The sequence below is a fragment of the Notolepis coatsorum genome, assembly GCF_963971535.1.
Source record: "Notolepis coatsorum genome assembly, chromosome: 13".
NCBI lineage: Eukaryota > Metazoa > Chordata > Actinopteri > Aulopiformes > Paralepididae > Notolepis > Notolepis coatsorum.
In genome coordinates, this window is record NC_140177.1 from 49,029,225 (window position 1) to 49,054,270 (window position 25,046).

At 44.4% G+C, this 25,046-nt stretch overlaps 1 protein-coding gene across 1 annotated transcript in view; it reads right to left on the bottom strand.

Moving 5' to 3' along the window:
* Positions 1-8,361: 8,361 nt before the first annotated feature.
* The window catches only part of ccdc13 (coiled-coil domain containing 13), a gene marked incomplete at both ends in the record, with an annotated part of 51,180 nt that continues 34,495 nt past the window's right edge, over positions 8,362-25,046 (bottom strand). The window contains one exon of the mRNA XM_084327659.1: positions 8,362-8,642. Coding sequence (XP_084183785.1) covers positions 8,362-8,642 — 281 coding nt within the window. The remainder of the gene's footprint in view (positions 8,643-25,046) is intronic.

The following is a 25,046-nucleotide window of genomic DNA, read 5'->3' on the forward strand; positions in this document are numbered from 1 at the left end:
AGTGGTCATTCCTCCCGTACTGAGGTCACAAATGTTAAAAGAGTTACATGACGATCACCTGGGTATAGTGAGAATGAAGACCAGAGCACGTAGCCATTTTTGGTGGCCAAACCTGGACAGAGACATTGAAAACCTGGTGGCCACATGTAACCCTTGTCAACTGACTAGGAACACACCACCGACGGCTCCGGTGCATGCATGGACTGGGGCAGTGAGACCGTGGCAGAGGGTCCACGTGGATTTTGCAGACAAAGGCAAACATAAGTTTATGGTGTTAACAGACAGTTTCTCTAAGTGGCCGGAAGTGTCATTGATGATGACAACGACAGCGGAGAAAACAGTGGAGGTTCTGAGGGGGTTCTTCGCAAACTATGGGCTGCCAGAGGAACTGGTGTCAGACAATAGCCCCCCATTTCAGTCACGGACATTTCAGGACTTTCTCAGGAACAATGGGGTGAAACACACACGGTCGCCGCCGTACCACCCTGCCTCTAATGGGGCTGCAGAGCGCCTGGTGCAGAATCTGAAAAAGGCGCTGGAAAAAGCAAAGAGTCAGAGTATCACAACGCAGCACTCTATTCAAGACTTTTTGTTTTGTTACAGGAGCACCCCCCATTGTGTGACGGGTAAAACACCGGCAGAACTGTTCTTGGGACGGAAACTGAGAACGAGACTGTCGCTGATACAGCCCAGCGGTGCAGAGACGGGACAACAGAGCACACAGCGGAGCCCAGAGGGACCGCAGAAGAGGGTCCGATCATTTCAACCTCACCAGCGGGTGTTGGTGAAAAACTATGGGGGAGGGGAAGGAGAAAAGTGGGTTCATGGGAGGATTGTGAGGCCATTAGGCCCGGTTACATACATGGTTGAGGTTCAGAACAAAGTATGTAAAAGACATGTGAATCAAATGGTGTCAACTAAGTTACCACAGCCTGAAACGGAAGAGCGAGTAATACTAGGGCCTGATGGTCCTCAGGTCAGGGGAAGTAGTAGACCAAAACGAAATGCAAAACCCCCAGACAGATTAAATCTGTAATCTCAGGAATCAGGGTAGGGGAGGAGTGTAGTGTAGTGTAGGACTACAACTCCCCTGATGTTAAGGTGTCACATGTCTTGCTTATCATTGGTTACTGTTACGTGAACCAGAGGCGCCTCGGAGCGCTCTGCGTCAGAATAAGGTAGCAGCCAGAGGGACTGGCTGCGGTTTCACTGTTTACCTGTATGAATACCCAACTGTGAATAAAGCACAACTGAGCACTACCATGGTCTCTTCTATTAAGATACTACAGATTGAACATTTTATTAACAGATTGCAGAATGGGTACAATACAGTACAGCTCAATACACACAATTGTTAAGGGGATGCAGACCAGAGAAAGACTTTCGTCTTGTTTACATCAGGGTCCCCCATTTTCAATTCATCATAACATATATGACATACATGACATACAGATAGACAGTACTGCTACATCTATACTTCAACTTCAAAATATACATTTATGACATACCAGATTTACAAATACAGTACTGTTTTTGATACAAGAAGAGTCTAAAAAAGAGAGTACATACATTTGACGAAGAAACTGTACATTGGAGGAGGTTGGTAGGAGGGGTGGGTTGGGTAGGTGGGAAACTGTACATCGGAGGTGGTGGGGTGGGGGGGTTGGGTAGGCGGGGTGGGTTTCATAGGTTAAAGATATCTCTGCTATCAGGTGCCATATCCTGGTACCTGTAACACTAGCGCTTGGAGGTCACTAAGGCATGGCGTATGTTCGCTGCAAGTTCTTTGTGATACTTGTATACTTGTATATACCCAATTCTACGTTATAACAGGATATCCCGATTTAGTAAAATAAATTTTGGAAACACAAGTGTTTAGCAGGTTGTGACATACGGGCACAGAGATGGCTCTGCATATGAGTGTGACACCGACAATCTCTTCCATTATGTCCGTGGTATTTAAGCATACAGAGGATAATGAGAAAACATCATTAACAAAAGAAAAGACAGCTGCAGTGGAAACTCCAGACACCAAACTATGCCGGCTACTCGTACATCGTGAGGACGAAAATAGACGCAGAAGAAATGCTGTGTGATTCATGAAAACACATGCCTTTCGTCACTGCAGTAGGAGTTAGATCATTTTGTGTCCTGTACTGTTGTAATTGTGTAGGGACTGTCCTGCTCCACTAGGGGCAGGCTTTTCTCATTCACTAGGCTGGGGGCGGGGCTGGTTTTTCTTCATTCACAGGATGGCAGCCATCTTTTCTACCGAATTTATTTGTCGCACACTGTACAACAACCGAGACTCCAGAGACTGGTAAGTTACTTATTAAGGCTATACAATAAATCTAATCATATTCACAATGTCTCTCCTAAACCCCAGGGTAGAGTGCACAAACTCTGCTAACCATTTGGGTGGAATACACCTTTAACTGTCCTGCTACTGTTGAATCACTGTGATGCACTGTCCTGCACTGTCCTGCTACTGTTGCATCACTGTGATGCACTGTCCTGCTACTGTTGCATCACTGTGATGCACTGTCCTGCACTGTCCTGCTACTGTTTAATCACTGTGATGCACTGTCCTGCACTGTCCTGCTACTGTTGCATCACTGTGATGCACTGTCCTGCTACTGTTGCATCACTGTGATGCACTGTCCTGCTACTGTTGCATCACTGTGATCCACTGTCCTGCTACTGTTTAATCACTGTGATGCACTGTCCTGCACTGTCCTGCTACTGTTGCATCACTGTCCTGCACTGTCCTGCTACTGTTGCATCACTGTGATGCACTGTCCTGCTACTGTTGCATCACTGTGATGCACTGTCCTGCACTGTCCTGCTACTGTTGCATCACTGTGATGCACTGTCCTGCACTGTCCTGCTACTGTTTAATCACGGTGATGCACTGTCCTGCTACTGTTTCATCAATGTCCTGCACTGTCCTGCACTGTCCTGCACAGTACAGGACACAAAATGATTTAACTGCCTCTCCTTTCGTGTAACAAAAACTATCGGAGAGGGTTGAGCCTTTGGCACACGGACATTGAATACAAAAAGGAGACATCTGGAACACATACTGCAAAGAAACACCAAGACCGACCAGGTCAATCCAGGAGCGGCAATTTCAGACTATTGTAAGAGAGAAAACTGTTGATTGGGAGGAGGTGAAAATGATCACACCTGAAAACAACAGATACCGGCGGCGGAGACAATAGAAATATGGAAGCAAGTGGGCCCAGCAGACAGTGAATTGGAACGACAGGGCCTGCCGACTGTCCCACACCTGGAGTATTCTTCTGAAAAAGCTGTCGGGGGAAGGGTGCCATTGAGCTAAATTGGAGGACCAGGCTGACCAGCACCAATCACTGAAGGCATCTGATGAAGGCAGTAGATTTCACCATTGAAACATCAAGGTAATACATGTACAAATGTATTTACAAACTAAATAAAACACCAGACCAAGAACAACAGCATAACTAATGTGTACAGTATATCATTCCAAGCCATCACCAAAACAAAAAAAGCCTAAAAAGTTAAAAACAAACCAACAAACCGGTTTGTTGACTTATATAATACAGACAAAGCATCTTCCCTCTCAATATATTGCTTTTATTTATTTACTAAACTAGACAGCTGTGCTCGGTAGCGGCATGGCCTAATAAATGGCGATGTATGGTAAACTTCTATCTAAAGCCATGAAAGAGTAGCGCTGCATGTGGTTTACCAGTTGTAAATGGGCTCTATACTCTCCCTCGCTCTCCCTCTGTGGGGCATCTGATGAGAGTGTTGCGTGGCTTCATGAAAAGGCAGGGGGCTGTGGGGGGATGGGTTATAATAAAGCTTGTGAATAAATAGTCACAGGTTGCAGGACCTATTTTTCTGCATTAGGAGTAGCCTACACACACACACACACACACACACACACACACACACACACACACACACACACACACACACACACACACACACACACACACACACACACACACACACACACACACACACACACACACACACACACACACACACACACACACACACACACACACACACACACAAAGTGCCAGTGGCCTATTAGCAGACCATTTTAGAATATTTTTAATATAGCTAATGGACTGAACTATTTATGATAATCATCAACTATCCAGTTTGTTATAGTGTAACATTTGGCAGAGAGAGAGAGAGAGAGAGAGAGAGAGAGAGAGAGAGAATCCCCTCCCCTGCAACAAATAATCAGGTTACTAGCAGCTTCAACTTTCTGACTCTACCATCTTGTCCTTAGACTTCAGTGACTCTTGCTAGTCGCTATTCGTTGCGTGGTGTCAATTCATCTTGGAGAAGGACGATGTCGTTGACTTTAGAGTTCCTTCTGGTTTTACACCACTTCTGTCTCTGTTGTAGGTTGAGAAGATATTCCTTTCCTCCATCTTGTCCAAAACTCGTTGGCCAAATACTGAACTCGGCGCCACCTCTTTTGTAGGTACAAATCTTGTTTGATGAATTGTCCAGGTGGGGACAGAATGATTGTAGATTTCATCGTTAGAATGTGATTCGGGGTTAAAGGGTCAGGTCCGGATGGGTCGTTCAGAAACTCAGCGGAGAGCGGCCTGCTATTGATCATGGACATGACCTTGTACAGGTAACAACTGCTGCAGCGAGTTCGAGTCTTGGTATTGTTGTAACTTTCGTTGGAGTAACTCTTGCCTTTCCCAATTACTAGACAGCAATGGACTTCATCAGACTCGCTGATTGTTCGAAAGTAGGAACATTCGCCGTATCCTGTGACGCTTGCATCTGCAAAGTGGTGAAGTTCGTAGCCTTTGACGTCGCCTAAATCTGAAGGTACGTAGCATCTTTGTACGTGTGTCTCGGACAAGTTGGGGAGGTCTCTGAGCCATGACTCCCACTGAGGTCTTAGGGCTTCTGGTAGTTCATCATCCCAGTCGACTTTGTCTGTGCACATCTGCTGGAGAACTTGCTTCCCGAGGAGGACGAAGGGTGCCACGAACCCCAGGGGGTCATATATGGAGGCTACGGTAGAGAGCACACCTCGTCTTGTCAGTGGATGGGGCTTTACTTGGACTCTGAACTGGAAGGTGTTGGATGTAACACACCACTCTACTCCAAGAGCTCTTTCCACATGTAGTTCTCCTAAGTCCATGTCTTGTTCTTTAACTACAGCACATTCTTCTTCTGGGATGCTTGCTATGACGCTTTTGCTGTTAGAGACAAACTTGTGCAGTCTCAACCTCCCAGTGCTGCAGAGTTCTCTTGACTCTTTGACAAGTCTTATGACCATGTCTTCACGTTCCACGCTTGCCAGACCGTCGTCCATGTAGAAATCCCTTTGGATGAAGCGTCTGGTTTCCTTGTTGAACTGGCCTTTTCCATGCGCTGCCAGATGTTTTAGGCCGAAGTTGGCACAGCCTGGGGACGAGGCTGCCCCAAACAGGTGGACCTTCATTCTGTAGACTGATGGTGCTGTATCCATTCGGCCATTCTCCCACCATAAGAAGCGTAGATAATCTTGATCCTCTTTTCTTACTTGAAACTGGTGGAAAATGTTTTCGATGTCGCACATGACTGCGACAGAGCCTTTTTGGAAGCGAGCAGAACAGTCAAATACGACACGTATTTTTCCTGGTTTCTGTGGATGATACACCCTGTGATGAGGTATGTACCAGGCCGGGCTGTTGTCTATCTTTTCCTCAGGGACTCTTTCTGCGTCACCACGGGAGATGATATTCTCCATAAAGGTACAGTAGTCCTTGTAATAATTTCCATCTTTGTTCAGTCTTCTTTCGAGACCCTTCAGGCGGTGAATCACGCTGATCTTGTTGTTAGGTAACTCTGGTCGTTCTTTTTTTAACGGCAGGGGCATCTCATAGTGACCGTTTTCCTTCTGTGTGATGTTTTCTTTCAGTTTTGACAAGAATTTCAGGTCATCTTGTGAGATGGGATTATCTTCCTTGAACCTTTCTGAGAAGTCGGACTCTAGGACCTTTAGTATTTCTGTAGGGGTCACTTCTTTCACTTTGAGCCGATTTACATAGTGTACTTCTGTTTGAAGGTTGATTGAAGACTCAACATCCGGTGTCACTTGTTTGACTTCTATATGATGACTCGTTCCGATGGCATCTCCGAAATCAACACAGGGACTTCCACATCCCACGATGCTCCATCCTAGGTCCGTCCGTTGTGCATAGGGCTGGTTCGATTTTTGCCAGATAGAACTTCCCTTGGTAGAAGCGCTTGGGAGCAGTTGTACCCGATGAGCAGGCCTACTTCGCAGTTCAACAGAGGTGCTATGTCTTTCTGAAGGTGCTCCAGGTGGGACCAGGACTTTGCTTTTTCTCTCGTTGGAATGTGAGCTCTGTTGACTGGGATGAACTCTCTTGTGTAGGCTGGTGGCAGGGATATCGTCTTGCCTGTATTGTAGCCACGGACTTGTAGATTACTCACTCTTAGGGAGTTTACTGTAGAGCAGGGGTAGGCAACCCTAGGCACGCGTGCCTGCATAGGCACGCGGGGGCATTTGCATAGGCACAGGGGGCAGCATTAAAAAAAAAAAAAAAAAATGAAAATTATAATTTTTTTTTTTTTTTTTTGCTTTGAAATATTATAGTGAAATATTTTGCACTGTTGTCGCATTTATCTTGTTGAAATCCTCCCACAGGTTCTTTTTACTACCACATATTTAATTGAGACCCTTTATTTGTTTATTATTTCAATTTAGCTGGAAATACATTGCTACATCATTCAGTAACATTTGCAGAGCCTTATAACAAAAACATTATTACGGTCACCATTGTGACCAGTGGGATTAATCAACAAATTGTATTATTTATTTTTCTATTTCATTGAACATTGCACATGTTAAAAGCCATTTTTTACTCAAAATGTGAGTATTACCAAGTCAACTTGTGTTTTTAAAACAATGACAATAAACATAGTTTTATTAGGTTGAAATAATGTGGTTGTGTACTTATTTTTCTGTTAACTTATTATGGGTTGAAAACTGAAAACCTTAATGCACAGTAACTGAACTCACTATTTTAAAGTTCTGGTAACTTATTATTATATTTTTTTTTACAGTGTAGTCTTGCGATCAATCAAAACTTATTTACACGATATACCTCACATTCACCCTCCATTCACATCCTGGTGTTCTCCATTAGGCCTGTAGGTGGAGCTATGACAGCACACGTACAGTACACACACCAATGGTGTGTGATGTGTCCAAAATTGAATGGTCAAATGTGAGTAAAATGGTCGCACTGTATGCAGCTGTTTGTCTGCATTGCATTCCCCCCCCCCCCCCCAACTCAGATTTAGGGTTGATACAACCATCATAATAATATTGTTAATAATAACAATAACAATAATGATGTAATAATGTAAAAATTATCATTAAAAAGACCTGATTATGAGAAAAATAATGTACGATGCATGGAATATTGTTGAGGCACACTAGTTACAACTATATTTCAAACAGGCACTCCATGTCAAAAAGGTTGCTGACCCCTGCTGTAGAGGTTGCAGTCATCGTGGTGAGTCATAACTTGATCTGGTCTTTGTTGGCTTTCAACATGTCGGCGACTTCCCTTAGAATGAAGGTCGAGTCGCTCTGGGAGTCCAGCAGCGCGTACACAAGGACTTCTTCTGCTGGGCAGGTTGTTGATGAGAGCCAGACTGGGATGATTGCAGAGGTGATCGCGCCAACATTACCAACGATAGCTCTGTGAGTCGTAGCCGCTGTAGTGGGTATTTCAGGAGGCGTCGATTTAGTTTCCTCTTTATCTTGATCCTCCCTTTGTCTGACGTGTGTAGGTTTCCTGTATTCCTTGGCTCTATCCGAGTGCAGTGATGTAGGGTGCCGCTTGTGGCACACGTCGCATTCACTCCTTCTGCTACAATTCTTTGAGAGATAGCCAGGCTTAAGGCAACCGAAACACAGCCTGTTCTCTTTAACGAAGGTGGTTTTCTCTTGTTCTCCTTCTTTCATGAACCTTCTGCATTTGAGTAAAGTGTGTCCATCCCTCTTGCAGAAGACACATGGCATGACCGTCTTCTCATTGGAGCTTGTAGCCAGTACCTTTGCTCCGACGGTCCTATTACTTCTGTCCTTTGGGTGCTCTGCTTCGCCTTGTTTGATTGAATGCATGGAGGTAATTGGGTGACAGGCGATCCTTACTTCGTAAATCAGGAATGCGATGAACTGGCTGAAGGTTGGGAAATGGCCATTCCGATCTTCCATTTCAACAGACTTTCTACTCCACCTGGCCATCAACCAGTCTGGAAGCTTGGAGATAATCTTCCTATTCTCGTTACAGTCGTTCAGGATTTCCAGGGCCTTTATGTGATTTCCAGGGCCTCACAACTGCGGAGAAAATTAACGAAACTTCTGAGCTCGAGGCTGTCTTTGTGTCCGATCTTGGGCCACTCGTTGAGCTTCTCTCTATAGGACTGTGCGATAGTGAATGGGTTTCCATATCTCTCGTTCAAAAGCTTCCACGCTGCAACATAAGCGTTCTCGGTGCCGAGTAGGAAATAGCCATCGATCGCCTTTCTTGCATCACCATCTACATACTTGCGGAGATAGTAGATCTTTTCATTTTCCTTGATGTTCTTCTGATCTATCAGAGTTTGAAATTATAGTTTCCAGTCACTGTACAATAATGGATCCCCTTTGAATACTACAGGTTCAGGAATGGGGATTCTGTTTAAACTCACTGCATCTGCTAGGATCCTGACGAGCTCTGAAGTACTTTCACCCAGGAGGGGGACTACAGTTCTTGGTGCAGAGAGCACATACGGGGAAGGAGGAGTTGTAGGAGCAGGCATTTGGTTGACTGTTCTCCTCTCACTATCCACTTCGATGCTTAGCTTCTCTTCTTCTGTAGTCTCCACTTGGTCGTACACTTGGATTCTTGCTTGGGCTGCATTTAGACTTTTCATTTCCTCCAGTTGCTGTACCTTTCTTTTCCTTTCATCTAGGGTTCTTTGGAAGGCTGTATGCTGCGATATCATTTGAGCTTTGATTTTAGCTTCCTGTTCCTCTTGCTGCATTCTTCTTTTCAACTCATCTGTTTCTCTCTCCAAGCGTCGCTTGACAGCTGCTGCTTCTTGTTCGGCTATCTGTTCTTTAGCTTCCTCTTACAGCCGCTGTATTTCTCTTTGTTCTTGATCTTGCTCTTTTGTTAGCTTGAGAACAGCTTGGCCTGCAGCGACATCGGCAGCAGCTTCTTGACATCTTACTGTGGACCCATTCGAACGTACAGAGGTCTTCTTTGAGTTAGAGAAGTAAGAGTTGTTGCTTCCTGTGAATAGAGAACTGTCTTCAGGATAGTCATCTTCTTCTTCAGGTGTTCCATACAGTCGGCTTGAGGCTCTTTTTGTTAGGGATGTGTTGGCAGAGGGCCCAAGCGCAAACAGATACGAGGGAGAGGTAGATATGAATTGTCAAAAGTGAGCACTGCTCCTTTAATCTTGAACACTTCGAGCCAGGGGTGAAGTGTAACCAAAAATAATCCAACTTCAAAAGAGGGCAGCAACAAAGATATTTACAAAAATACATCCAAAGGCAGCAGCAAAATACAAAAACAAAGAATAGCACAGCTGAAGAACTGGCAGAGGGCTAAATACAAAAAACAAATAATAATCTCATAAAGAGAGCAAGTCCCAAAGGCACAAACAAAACACTGCAAGGCAGGCTAGGAAAAACATGAACAACTGACTACAAATAAAAACCCTAACAAACAAAATGAACTTTACACGAAAAACAAAGAAGGATGAATGAATGAATGAATGAATGAATGAATGAATGAATGAATGAATGAATGAATGAATGAATGAATGAATGAATTAATGAATTAATGAATGAATGAATGAAAACGGAGGGTTATGTATATAACCCAGTTCTATGAGTTATGGTGCACTCAGCACCTGTCTGCACTGTACTTCACTTTGTGCATGAGCACTGAATAAAAAATTCCACCATGTACCTTTACATCCCAACATCCGTCTGACCACACCCCCTTCCACTTACCTTCATAAGCAGGTGTGTGGTCACCTACTCGCCTCCTTCCCAAACTTTCACCACAAGGCGAGATCAAGGGCCGCAGCGGCGTCCAGGTGCTGAGCGCACCATAACTCATAGAACTGGGTTATATACATAACCCTCCGTTCTATGTCGTTATGGCTTGCTCAGCACCTGTCTGCAACAGGGGCTGAGCGGGAGCCATAGCCCGACAAATGTACCCCGCTGAGGCCCCCCACAACCATCAGACCGGGGAGGACCGAGCCCCCCCGACCCTCCCTAATGGAGGATACCCCCCCTATTGGAGGTTCACGGGAGGGCGACGGATCCGACCGTGCGAAGAGGCACTCAAGCAACCCAACGCACAGGGTGAGCAGACCGTGGCTTGACCCCACGACTACACACACGCACAACCCGCATGCCACCCGGGAACGAACGAAGGAACAACCTCGTTACTGCCCCCAAAATCACGGGGTCAAGAGCAAACCCAACCCCGTGGCAAGGCCGTAGCAGCGGAGCGCGAAGGAAGACCCAGACCCACTGAAGGGACTGGATCCCCTGGAAAAGGGGGCCCGGAGAGGTCAATGATGCCAGGCATCAAGACCCCACCAGGTGGTCACCTAGTGACACCGCCCCCCACATCGCCAGCGTATTCGGATAAGGCCCCTCCAAGAGCGGGCCCTTTCCCCCCAATAGCACACCGCCTGGCATACTGACCCTGCAACACAGGCAGTCAGCATGGCCGTAAACACTCAAAAGGTTAACCAACGGAAGCAGGCAGCGTACCGGGGAAACCAGGCAACAGGCTGTAACCTGAGCCTGGAGCACTGCGGACGAGACAGGCGCCAAAGGAGTCAGCTGAAACAGCCCTCCCGGCGGAAGGGGCGGATGCTGGCATTGTTGATCACCATGACGAAGCCTCCATCAAAAAAAAACCACCCAGAGGGGTCAAGGCAGAGAAGGCTGACATGATTGGCAGACGTCATGAACGTGCAGGGGCACACTTAACCGGACAACCCGGGAGTTGACACTGCTCCAACACACCAGGGAATCAACCACCCTGTCGTTACCATATGCGGTGGTTGTTCCTATAACCCCTCAAGAAAAAAGGGGTTATCCCAGGTCTACGGTATCAACGAAACTTTACTTCGGACCGGGCCCGGCGGCTCGGGAAGCACACAGGGTTACCAGAGGAGGTCCAGAAGACCACCCCATCAGCCCCCTCTCCGCCATGCGTGAGAGAGGTGCGGAGAAGAGAACCAGCCCCTTATGATAGTGCCAGGTACAAAAAAGTACCCAACAAGGGTCTCTATAACGCCTAACCTTGCGACGCCCCGGGCCGACCCGGCCTTTTTCCCCCTGAAAAAAGCCCAAGTCCCTCAGGGTACCAGAACAGCAGATCTGCATCCCCGGCGGACAAACGGGTTAACTGACCTGGACCAGCGTGACCAGAACCAGTTCCGTGCCCTAACCACGCCGACATGCCTACTCCAGGAGAAGGGGCAGATATGCGTGTTGATCTAAAACATGAAAAGAGTGCGCCACCCAGACGGGCCGGTGTGAACCGCACTCGGTGGCCCACCCCAAGGGCGTGAGACCCCTCTACCTATGTTCAGATCCATTCCGTTATCATCCCCCAGATATGAACGAGAATCCGTCGAGAACCAGTAACAAGTTCTCGGAAGAGGACAAAACCTCCATCCCAGTTGCTTTATAAAAACGCCGTTTTAACCACAAGCAACCAAGGCGTACTAGCTACCCGCATGATTCTTAACAGAACACCCGAGCTAGCACTATGCATGCGTCCGGACACAACCACATCAATGAATAGGCTATTTAGACCTTTCATTGAATCCCCAAGGCGCTTGGGGGAAATGACAAGAAGGCTGTGGTGCTTCCTATACTCCACACTCTTTTATTTAAAAAGAAGGAAGCACCAACAGACATGAATCCTATTTGACACAGCTGAGGGTAAAAACTGTTTAAATTTTTACATCCAGTAACCCCTATCACAGAGGATTTTAGACTGAAAATTCCCCAGAGAGCCTTCCCACGTGAGTCGTAGAATGAAAAAGCCATGGTAACTTCGAGTCATGTGACCAACCGACTCAAGTTACACATAAAATCGAGCGTAGTGGACCCGTAAGTCCTACGCTCTATCCCGACACTTTGACAACAACAGATCGTACGTACAGATCTAACTCACGGAAGCCATCGTCAATAGCAACGTGCGTAGTGACGTATGCCATGACGGGGGGAAACCCAACACTCAATGCCTGTTAATAGGAGCAGAGTCAGGGCAACCCAGGCCGAGGTAGAAAACCTTTCTATAACCGAGTGTAGGCTGCAGACCTTGCTTAAGCTCATAACACGAACGTAACCCTCCTATCAATGCATACAAGTGAAGATTCACACTTTGCAACCTCATCATATGTTTTGGTGAAGAAACACAGTTTGTTAACAAAAAATACAGTCCCCCTTTAGAGGGGACTTTTTATTTTCTAACAAAATTATATGAGAGGGCCGGGAGGGGGGTAAACAGAGGGGACCACAGGGGAAAAAAGTCACTGGGCCTAGCGACGCCTGCCGCCTCGAGCCGCTCAGGATTTGCCACCCCGGGAAGCCCCGGAGGGACGGTAGACAATCGGCGGCTGGTCACGGCGATCCCTACCGTCTCCTCCAGGCGCAGATGGGCCGGCTGCAGCGGCAGCGCCCTCTCTCCTCCTGGCCTCCTTCGAAGGGCCAGCAGTGGCGGTGGTAGCAGCAGCAGCCATGGCGGAGGAAGCTCGACGACGTGGCAGCCGTCTGACTCCACCGGCGATGTCGGGAGGGGGAAAATGAGGTTGGAGCACGGAGCGCTCCTCTTGCATTTCTCTGCACGTCGAGGTCATCAACTGCAGGGCCTTCCCGAACAGTCCAGCATCGGAGAGGGGTGCCGTCAGAAGAGGAATCCTCTTCTTCTCCGGTACACGGGCCTGCTCCAGCCAAAGGTGGCGCTGGGTTAGAGTTGCCAGGGCTCGCACTTTCCCAGCGGCTATGGCCTGCGGCTGCGTCAGATGCAGGATAGCTCCTGCCGACTGGGTGAGCTGGTCATGTTGTACATCACTCAGCTCCATGCCGCCCGTCAATATCCCGGACATGAATCTTGCCAGCTGCGCGATGTTAGACGCGGCAGCCAGAGATTGTGTTCCGGAGATAAATGACTGGTCGCTCCAGTAAGCCAACCGCCTCGCCGATTTCCCTTGAGGAACCGGCTTGCGTAACGGCTCCCACACCACCTCCGGACAGAGGAGCGCGGCCATCGGCCTATCAAGCCGTGGCACGCCCTCTCTCATACCTTCGACCAAACCCGCCACCTGCGTAACTTGTACGTAGGCAGCTGGTGATGTGAGACATTCTGTATTGCTGAAGGTGATTATTATTTCAAGGACTGACCATCACGACTTTCAATCAATCAAAAGAGTCTGTATGTCTGTTTTTGTCAGCACTGGCTCTGCGTGTAGAGGTAGACGCACATCCATATATTATATCTGTGGAGGTAGAGTGGGCGTCTGGTAATTGGAAGGTTCCCGGTTCGATTCCCACTCCTCCCGGCAGCGTGTTGAAGTGTCCTTGAGCAAGACACGTAACCCCGGGCCTTAACTGCTCCCGATGAGCAGGTTGGCACCTTGCAAGGTTTCCGCCGCCATCGGTGTGTGAATGTGTGGCATAAATTGTACAGCGCTTTGGATAAAAGCGCTATAAAAATGCAGTCCATTTTAGTCCATTTTAGGCGGGGGTGAGGCCAATGATGTGGGACACCACCTGGCCCCGACGAACATAGGCCCCCATTGAGGGGAAAAATGGGTAGACAACGTCCACCCCTCTCACCGGGCGATGCTGCCAGAAATGACCTATTAGATCATCAGGGACAGGAACAGGCAGTGGCTGCGGCAGCGGCACGCCGTTTGCAACGGCCGCCACCGCCATAAGCTCGGGAAACAAAGCCCGCAGTTCCCCCTGCAGACTTTCCTCCACCGAGCCCGCATCCCTCACATACAGCAGGCTTCGACTGGTCAAGGAGCCACACTCCGATGTGGCTGATAGTAGGGCATCCTGCCGACGAGTCAGAGGGTCTGCCCCGACATCTTCAAACAAGGCGCCCCAAGGAGACATTTCACCCCCCACCAGTGTTACCTGGACGGACGGGATACATGTCTTCACCGGGCCTTCAAATAAGAACCTGTCCGCCTCTACCATGTAATCCTCTGTTTCCATCGGGAAGGTAGAGACCGACGCATCCTCACTGGGCTCCAGCAACTCACCAAACCCAGGCCGTTCGCGTCAGCAAGCCACCATTTTGCGACGGGAGCGAGCAGACGCAAAAAGTTTGCGTCTCAAATCCTCTGGAACCAAAGGAACCGGCCGCTCAACAGCGGACGATTCCCCAGAAGCAGAGGAACCAGAGCCAGGACCAGGCCATCGCAGAGGCGACGGCACCGGTGTACCAGCTCCTTGGAGAGGCAAACTACCCATCGGACGCCTACCGGGCGTGGCTGTCAACCACGAGAGAGGCAACAGCCCTGCACCAGAACGCACGACGGAGGCGGAAATGGAGAACCGCTGGTGGAGAGTGGCTCTGCGACTCTCCGAAGTAGACATTATGACTTAGATTTCTCTATCGAATATTTATGAGAGAAGAAAAAAATAAGCACAATGTAAACACGTCTCAACTTTCTTCAGCTAACAACCTCGTCAAGTGGGGATCTACCGAAGGCACTTCCTTGTGGTGAAAGTGAAGGAGGCGAGTAGGTGACCACACACCTGCTTATGAAGGTAAGCGGAAGGGGGTGTGGTCAGACAGATGTTGGGATGTAAAGGTACATGGTGGAATTTTTTATTCAGTGCTCATGCACGAAGTGAAGTACAGTGCAGACAGGTGCTGAGCAAGCCATAACGACATAGAACTTTATTTAACAGATTGCAGAATGGGTACAATACAGTACGGCTCAATACACACAATTGTTAAGGGGATGCAGACCTGAGAAAGACGTTTGTCTTGTTTACATCAGGGTCCCCCATTTTCAATTCATATAGACATTTATGACATACACAACATACATGACATTTATGGCATAGGGACATATAGGTATTTAGTACTGATACATTTGTGACATAAACGGTATTCAAATATACAGTACTGTTACCCCTAGATCCTGACAGAGTATATACATATGATGGGGAGGGGACTGTACATTAGGAGGGGGTGGGTGGGTGGGTGGGAGAGAAATATACATTTGGCGGGGAGGAAATATATACATGCGGTGGGGAGGAACAAACAAATGAACACTAGGAACACTTACTACAAAAATACTGGAAGGAGTAACAGGATCACAGGAACAGAGGAACTAGACAGCAAACACTAGTAGGGAAATCCAAACAATGAACCGACAAAGAGAGAATGGCAAACGAGGCAGATATACACACACTGATTGACACAAGAGGGTAATTGGGAATGAGACACACCTGAGGAGAGGGAAAACTGAACTAACACACAGGGGTACAGGAAAACAAAAGGCCAAACACACACTGGGGAATAAACTAGACTAGAATCAAAATACAATTACTGAGAAAACACCAGACTGATCATAACTACACAACACAGAAAACAGATAGCAGATTACTGATGGTATTCAGGAGATCAAAACATAAAGAAAGACAGAGATGCACACAGTGCAGCACCAACAGAATCTGGCCACAGGGTGGCAGTAGATTGACATGACTGTTCACCAAGTTCCAGAGTGGAGGAAGATTGTTCATGGGTGGAGGCAGGGCCGCCTCAGGGGGGGTGCGAGCAGTGCGGTCGCACAGGGCCTCGCGGGAAGGGGGGCCTCGCACAAAAAAATTATTATTATTTATAATTTTTTTTATTATTATTTTTATTTTTTTCAATGCCCCCCTTCCCGCGAGGCCCTTTTTCATCACAGACCTAAAATCTAGTTTTGCTTATATGCTTATATATTTCACATTAGACACGTTTGTAGAATGTGTCTGACTTGTTCCTGGCTCTGCGGATGTTATATTGAGCCAAGCGGGCCAGCTAGCTAACGTAGCTAACATTATATTGAGCCAAACGGGCCGGCTAGCTGTTGTAGCTAATGTTATATTGAGCCAAGCGGGTCGGCTAGCTAACGTAGCTAACGTTATATTGAGCCAAACGGGCCGGCTAGCTGTTGTAGCTAATGTTATATTGAGCCAAAGCGGGCCGGCTAGCTAACGTAGCTAACGTTATATTGAGCCAAACGGGCCGGCTAGCTGTTGTAGCTAACGGTGTGTACCTGGTGTCAGTACCTGGCTACTCTATTTGCAGTTAGCCTATTTAGCTGATGTCGGCCGTTGGCTCCTTGCTACTTTGTTTTCTCTGGTATAGACCCTCTTCTCTTTGGATTTAAGTGTTGATCTTTGTCCTTTTGGATCTATGTATATTCATGTTGCCTTTGTGAAGTTATCTTTTCCTTCTGTTTTGTTCTTCCATTAAAAGTTGAATATCCTTTAGGGGCTCATCTTAGCTGTCTTGCTTATCTCTCTCATACATGCTCTCTCTCTAACACACACACACACACACACACAGACATGCTCTCTCTCTCTAACACACAAACACACATGCTCTCTCTCTCTCTCTCTCTCTTTCTAACACACACAGACATGCTCTATATCTCTCTCTAACACACAAAATGACATGCTCTCTCTCTATATTTCTCTCTCTTTCTAACACACATATACATGCTCTCTCTCTAACACACACACACAAACAGACATGCTCTCTCTCTATCTCTCAATTTGCTCTGGTTTTGGGTTGTTTCTTTCCAATGTCTCTCTCTCTCTCTCTCTCTCTCTCTCTCTCTCTCTCTCTCTCTCTCTCTCTCTCTCTCTCTCTCTCTCTCTCTCTCTGGCCTTGCTCTGGTGGAGGGTCAGGGGCATTGCCGGGTCTGTGCAGCGATAACACTGTATATTGACTGTAGAACGGGAGCTCTCTCTCGCTCTCTCTCTTGCTATATGTTGACTGTATCATGCCCAGCCTCGGGCAGCACTATTATTTAAGAATATGTTGACTGTATGCGTTTAAATCTCGCACAGGGCCTCGCATTTCTCCCAGTCGGCCCTGGCTGGAGGGATATTGTTCATGGGTGGAGGTGGGAAGGAGTGAGCAACAGGTGAAGCCTGGCCAGGAAATGAAGAACCCTTACACTTTTGAAGATGAACAGGGATGTTTGGGAGCACAGATCGACTCTCGGATCGGGTTTCCTGATCTGGCGTGTCAACTTGTCGTAATTCTTCATATGCGCGCTGGACGTCAGCGGAAAAACCACGGGTTTCAGTAATGACTGTTTCGAGTTCCTCAGTTACTATCTCAGTTTGTGATAGTATCTCCTTGGCGTCTCTTACCATTCTTTTCCATCTCTTATATACGAATTGGAACCTTCGCTGGAGTCCTACAATTTTCTCCTCTTGCATCTATCTGCCCTTCTCTGTCAGAGTTAGGATTCTTCCACTTTTTCTTGTATTCCTTTCAGCAGTGTCGCCGTCTTTATACCTTTCGGGCTGCTCTTGGGAATCTTCTTTGTTTCTGGGTTTCTCTTCAACCTGATCGATAATCTGTTCCTTTTGGGCTATTGTGTCATCTTCTTGTTCTAGCTCAGTAATCTTTCCTTTACGTGACATGTTGAAGGCTATGTGTAAATGTCAAGTTAATATGCGAGACTAATAAGTGTATAAGCCTTACTATTATTACGTGAAGTGCGATTACTTAATTAATTGCTTAGTTATAAATGTAGACTTAATTAACCAAGCTAGTTTATTTATTTAACTGGGCTGGTAGACTTATTTATACCAGGCTAGTTGACTTATTTAACTGGGCTGGTTGACTTATTTATACCAGGCTAGTTGACTTATTTAACTGGGCTGGTTGACTTATTTATACCAGGCTAGTTGACTTATTTAACTGGACTGGTTGACTTATTTATACCAGGCTAGTTGGCTTATTTAACTGGGCTGGTTGATTTATTTATACCAGGCTAGTTTACTTTACTAATGTAGGCTGAATTCCCCTTTAATCTATATGTATCAAAAATAAGGTTGATTAATGAAATTGCACTTTTAAACCTCAAAGCTCTTATTTCAATACATGCCTGAATGGTGGATCTAAGCTACAGAAAGTATGGTGCTTCAAAAAACATTACAAAATAAACACGTGGATAAAGGCGACACCTTGTGGTTGTGACTCACTCCTTTCACCCTTCTAATACGTTTACAAAATTACCCTTTGTTAGAACACTACTTCTTACAAGCGTCCAACCTTATGGCTTTTTCAAATATATAGTGAAGAACGTGAGTTTAGAACTTTACGCAGGTGCCGTCTTCCAGATGCTGTTGTTTGATGAGCGTTACTTGACTTGAACACCGGCGCCATCTTGTGGTTTACACTGTGGTCCATCCCACGCGCTGCTTCATGACGATCGAGACGAAGACCAGCGGCGCCATCTTGCTTCCACTTGACTTAGCGTAGACAGTTAAGATTTTACTTTGACATCCTCCGGGCACGACGCAATTAACACAAGTAGATTTCTTGAACTGATTTTAATGAAGCTTGTTCATTCTCCATCCAAACCTCATCCAAACCATAAAATCTGTATGACATACAAATGCATACAAAAGATACCATTAACATTGCAAGTCCATTAAAACCATGGTCGGAACATCACTGTAACATATACCACAATCATCATCTAAAACAATCAATATCTTATTGGCTGCGTGCCAGTATAAGAGAACATCGATGCGTTATGGTAGTATGTCTTCGATCCATATCTTGGAAGATTGTCTTGTTAAGTTGTCTTGATGGATTGTCCTTTGCTTATTAAGATCGACAGGTAAGTCAATAATCCATCCAAGTTCATGGTTGCAACTCAAGAGAGAGGGCGGAAACACGTCACCGGATACCAGGTGTGCCAAGTCTCGTGAGATGAAGTAATTGCGCAAACAAATAGAAAAATAGTGCCCCACTAATATATATCTTATATAAACAAATAAGAAATACAGTGAAATGCAATTGAGTGTATTATTACTAATATACAAAAATAAGCATATAAATTGTAAACGTAAATAACTATATTAATCAACTGTTAGCTGCAGTTCAGTGGCGTCGTTAGCCCTGGGCTTCCGGGGCTTTAGCCCTGGGCTTCCGGGGCTTTAGCCCCGGATGTTTTTCTCCTAGCCCCCTAAAAAAAAAGAAAAAAAATTGTTTTTTTTTACTTTTTTTTTTTTATTTTTTTTTTGTCAGCATTCCCATTGTCTGTGCTGAATGTTTGTTAGTGTTTGGTATTTTTTGTTGGTTTTTAGTACTTTTAAACATCAATTTTTAGTAAGTAGTTTTCATTTGATCCTATAATTTTTTCATTCACCGATTTGTGGATTTTTTTTTTAGTGTCCTGAAAGGCGCCTTATAAATCAAATGCATTATTATTATTATTATTATTATTATTATTATTATTATTATTATTATTATTATTATTATTATTATTATTATTATTATTATTATTATTATCATCCAGGAGGGAAAAGACACTTTGGATAGTAGGGACTGCATCTCTGCCTGTCCTGACCAGGAAACACTTTGCAACTGTGATCTCCTCTGGCAATAGTTGGATATTGTAATGTGTGGCGAGGGGTTGCAGCAATTCCACTGAGAGAAACTGGTCTGAGGCTGGATAACATGCCTGTATGCCTCTCATAAGTTGTGATCCAACTCATGAGAACCTGCTCTCAAGCTCTTGCAGCATTCTGTTGACGACTGGATAGAACAGTCTCTGAGCTGAGGTCTGAGCTTGTGCCACAAGATGACTCAACTACATACTCGTCCATCCTTTTCTGCTTCCTCCTTTGGCTGGTAGTATGTTCCTCAATTCAAAGGCCATTACATATGGCCTTTGTCCTGTCATACATGTCCACTGCCATCTCTGAGGTGCGATAACCTTTGAGTGTGTCCTGCACTGTGCTTTTAAATAGTACAGATATTGAAGATGTGCACTTTAACGCAGCAGCACCTGGAGCCATCCATACCCATGTCCAGTGTCCTATAATAAGCTTTAATCGAACCCTGGTTCATTTCCTCGGATAGTCCGGTTGGTTTGGGGTGGTGTGAAAGCTCATTCACTCTTGCAAGTGAACCCTGCTGCGGTTAATTTGAGATGTGAATGCAAAGCGGACCAAAGGCAGGAAAAGACCCAAAAATCTAATATTTTTTTTATGAGAAGACTGAAACATATGTATATAATGAAACACACAATACAGTTTTTTTTCGATTGCCTAAGCATGATTTTGAAAACGGGGGCCGGTGTTTCAAAACACACAATTAGCACAACCACACACACAATTATCAGAACACATCAGATCCTTTGCTAAATTAAACACTTGTCAAAACCATACACTAATTTATAAAAACTACATTTTGTTACCATATCGCTGCTGTCGGGACAAAACCTCATAACTCCAAAAACCCAACTTTTCAGCAGATGAAAAAAACGAACACAGATTTGAGGGTGAATAGAGTTAGGAGGTTTAGACAGATGATCGGTTTAATGCGTTCCCATTGTTTAAACTTTGTAAAACCCACACACACATATGGAGGATGATCTACGGAGTTGATTTATATAAAAAAAATATATAAAAAAAATGGAGTTATGAGGTTTTGTCCCGACAGCAGCGATATGAAACACGTTTCATATGACTTAATTCTGTTTGAACCAGTTACACACACTGCTGTGCTTAACCTAAAACACATTTAGCAATTCTACTTCTCAGTTATTAGAGTACTGTAAGTGAAGTACGCAGAGAATGTGCAAATATACAATAAATTCACCAAACACTACACAAGACCAATGCTGTGATGAAAATATAATTTATTTATCTACATATACCCAAATCAATGATGCAGACTGATGAAAAAAATTACATTTTCTCTCCATATACCCAAATCAATGATGCAGACTGATGAAAATATAAATGTTCTCTCCATATAACCAAATCAGTCAACATTTCAACATGGAGAATCACAACAATACATGTCCCAGTTTTCATGCTACTATGTGCATAACACTGTAAGCTCAGCAAATATCAGACCAACATAAAATACTGTATCCAGTACAGGTTAAAATTACAGTAAAACAGAAAAAATTGAAAAAATGTGAAAAGAAAATACTAGACATTATCTCTTTGCCTAGCTGGATCTGGCAAGATAATTTTTTTTGTTGTGATTCTCCATGTTGACTGATTTGGGAAAATGGGAGAAAATGTATATTTTCATCAGTCTGCATCATTGGTTGTCTTGTGTAGTGTTTGGTGGATGTATTGTATATTTTCACGTTCTCTGTGTACAGTACTTCACTCTCCTTCCATTTTGGTTGAAGACAGGTGAACTCACCTGCTGCATTTTTATAGTGCTTAAACCTGATTGGTGTATCTACTACAATTAAGCAATGGTGTGTTTGTGCATCTGATGGCTGTGTTTAACCAATTGGCTCATATGTGTGGTAATTTGACATTCTGTGTCTAATGTAATGCAAGTGTGTTTAGTGTTTTGCAAATCACTGTGTGTATTGTTTTGCAAAAAGTGTGAGGCTGACATTGTAGGGGTGCAAATCTGGGCCTATGTTTTGCTCCTTGAGTGTAAGGTTTTGATAATTGTGTAATACTTTTGATTTGAGTGTTTATGCAATTGAAGAAAACTGTAAAGACTAGAGATGAACTGTTTATTTCTTTTGTACATAGGCTGTGCATATGTTTGTTTGTTTGTTTATTTGCTTATGTGTATGATTCTTAACTGTGTTTTTATTTTGTTATTGGTGTATATGTGTGTATGTATGTACAGTATATGTATATATATATATATATATATATATATATATATATATATATATATATATATATATATATATATATATATATATATATATATATATATATATATATATATATATATATATATATATATATATGTATATATATATGTGTATATATGTATATTTGTACTCCTGTTGGGGCTTCTTGGACCAGATCAATGTTTTATCTGGCTAAATAAAGGTTAAATAAATAAATAAGAAACTGATGATTTGGTCCTGTTAACTTTGAATTTTCTATGGGGACTGCCCAGATCCCTCTCATGGACCTGGACCTCATTTTGAGAACATCTAATGATTCTAGTTATTCAGTATTCATCTCTAATTACCCCTCCCCCCCCCCCCCCCCCCCCCCCGGGCTGAAGCCCCCAATGTTTTCTAACCCTAAAAACGCCCCTGCTGCAGTTACACATATAAAAGCATTAATTAAAACTCTTATTTCCAAGGTGGTCCTCAATGGAAGACATAAAAACATAAAAACACAGCACATATAGCCTACTCAACTGCAAATTTTTGCTCAACTGCAAAAATGTTTGCCTACTTATGTATTATTATTATGTATTCACGTGGTAGGCACATTAACTGTAGGTCAAACTCCCCAAACAAACAAGCACACCATTGATTTAATTGCCATATAAATCACACATACAAATATCTATTACTCCTCTCTGAACATGAATATAAAACAAAAAGGTGATCCATTAACTGTGTAAACCTTATGCAATATTCATCATTGATATTTGGATACTTGAAATCTGTATGAACTGAGTAGTTAGTATCAAATGAAATAAGATGGAACAGCTCCATGCATTAATTGAATAAACAACTATTTGCTCATTACCAGTATGGTATTGTTTAAATTGTACAGTTTTTTGCACATCTTTGTCAGGGAATTCCAACAATTCTGGACCTGAATGTACCAGTACATTTTTGGTGCACTCTTTAGGCCACTCACCTGTAAGTGCCCCCACATCCTGTAAATTACTTTGTGAGTGACTGACCTTAAGTTGATCTCTAGATAATGGCTAGCCAGTTGCGTAAGAAAGTTTGTATAAAAGAAAAATGTACCTCCCTAATTTCTAAACCCTGGCTACGGCCCTGGTTACAGTGGATGACTCTTATCTGCTGTCACAGCTTGCCACAGTCTTTGCAGGTGTTGAGATCTTCCGGGCTGAACTGTGGGTGGTCCAGACAGAGACAGACAATGCTGCAGCTTTGACAGTCAGATCCAGCATGCCACCCTGACATCCGGGCAGGTGCACATATTCACCTTTTGGAGCGTATTCAGTTTGCTGATTGAAGAACAAGCTAGAGAGGCTAGTAAGTAGTAAACTCCATGTTCATGGAAGGATAGCACAGTGCTGTTGCTCTTTTCTAGCCATAAATACTTGGGATGGCAAAAACAATAGGAGCTAGAGAAGGTGGTAATATGTGACATTATATACCTTTGCGGGTGTGGAATTATGAAATGTCTGCATATGATTGGCTGGCTGGTAGGTAGACTGGTGTTCAGGAGCCAACAGCAGTTAGGGGATTATCCATAGTGCTAACTTTAAAGCAAAGTGCTAACAATAAGTAACTTATGTTATGTGTTATACAGTATGCTGTTAAGCTGTAGCCCTATTTTCAGAAATTTCGCCTAAAGGTACATGCCTAAGTAAATGGAAGATTGCTCCACTTCTACAAGGCCAATTTAGATGTTCTTGGTATAGGAACATCTAGGGACCTGGGGGTATGTATTCCCAGTGTCAGAAATATTGTGTCTGTTACTAGGATTGAGTAAATTGTAATGGAAAAAAGGAGAATATAAATTATGATTTATTTTTGCATCTGTGCCGGTGAATAACACCATGTTACAATTGTGCATGAACCGAGCTCGCTCACTGAGCTCATTCAGCACCTTGTTGAGATCAAGTGTAAAAAAAATCTAAGCAAATGAATAAAGGGAAGATGATTAAACAGAAGGATTTGTAGATACAGTAATAAATGATAATCGATTTTAATTATAAATTCATATTTTACCTTGAACTTGACCTTGACCTTATTATGGACAAATCATACATCTATGGATAGGGAAAATGCTATTTTCGGTAAATCGTATAAAACATCGGTAAAAATGAAAATATACACTTTGACTGCTGTTTTGATAGGGTTATGGTCTTTACTCTTGGCACAAAAAAAATACATTATCCTCTTAACATCCTGGGCCCTCATGAGGACGATTCGCAATGCCAATTTGCCGACCATTAGCGGCTCGGGTGTGCATTTCTTTTAATACAATATATAGATAGAATTAAAGTGCTATTTGTTGCCCGTCGATTGCCCTTTCAGGTGACAAAATCCGTTCAGCGGTTCTCGAGTTACATGCCGATATGTGAGGCGTGCGCCAAAGTACACATTACCACCCCCGACTCCCGGGGCTCTCGCTCCGTCAATCATTTGGCGATCTGGACAGGGTTGTAGCCAATGAGTGTGGCTTTCCAATGACTGGCTTTCTAATACGGTCTCTATTGATCGATTTATGTTAAAGAAAGGCAGGGTCCCCCTATTGGGCTTAACAGGTTAATCTTTATCTCTCTTACACTATCTGATGAGCCTATTCTACATTCAAGATAAAAGGATGTCAACTACAGCTCTATTTTGTCTATAGGGACATAAATTCCCCCATAAAATTATTGTATTGCTCCTATTGTCATTATTTGTTCCTATTTCTTTTGCTGAAGAGGGGGGAGGCTGCAGCGAACAAGCGTCCTACTGTGCACTGAAGGTCAAACGACTGATTGTAATGTGGAGAGTCAAAAAGCCTTTCCCAATGGGACAGCCTGCGAGTGTTGACATTTTATTCCGCTGACCTCCCTGCTGAAGTAGATCGATAGGAGAAATACACACATATGGCCATTACAGCATGTTGTCAGGTAGTAGAGGACAAACAAGGTGATAAGCCCTCCACTTAGGCCTGTTAGACGTCTGTCCATCATTCACAGTTCCGAGGTCATGGCCTCCAGATTTGTCCATCTTTCTGCGTACAAAGGTACAGTCTTGTACAGTATTAGAAACCACTTGGGGGG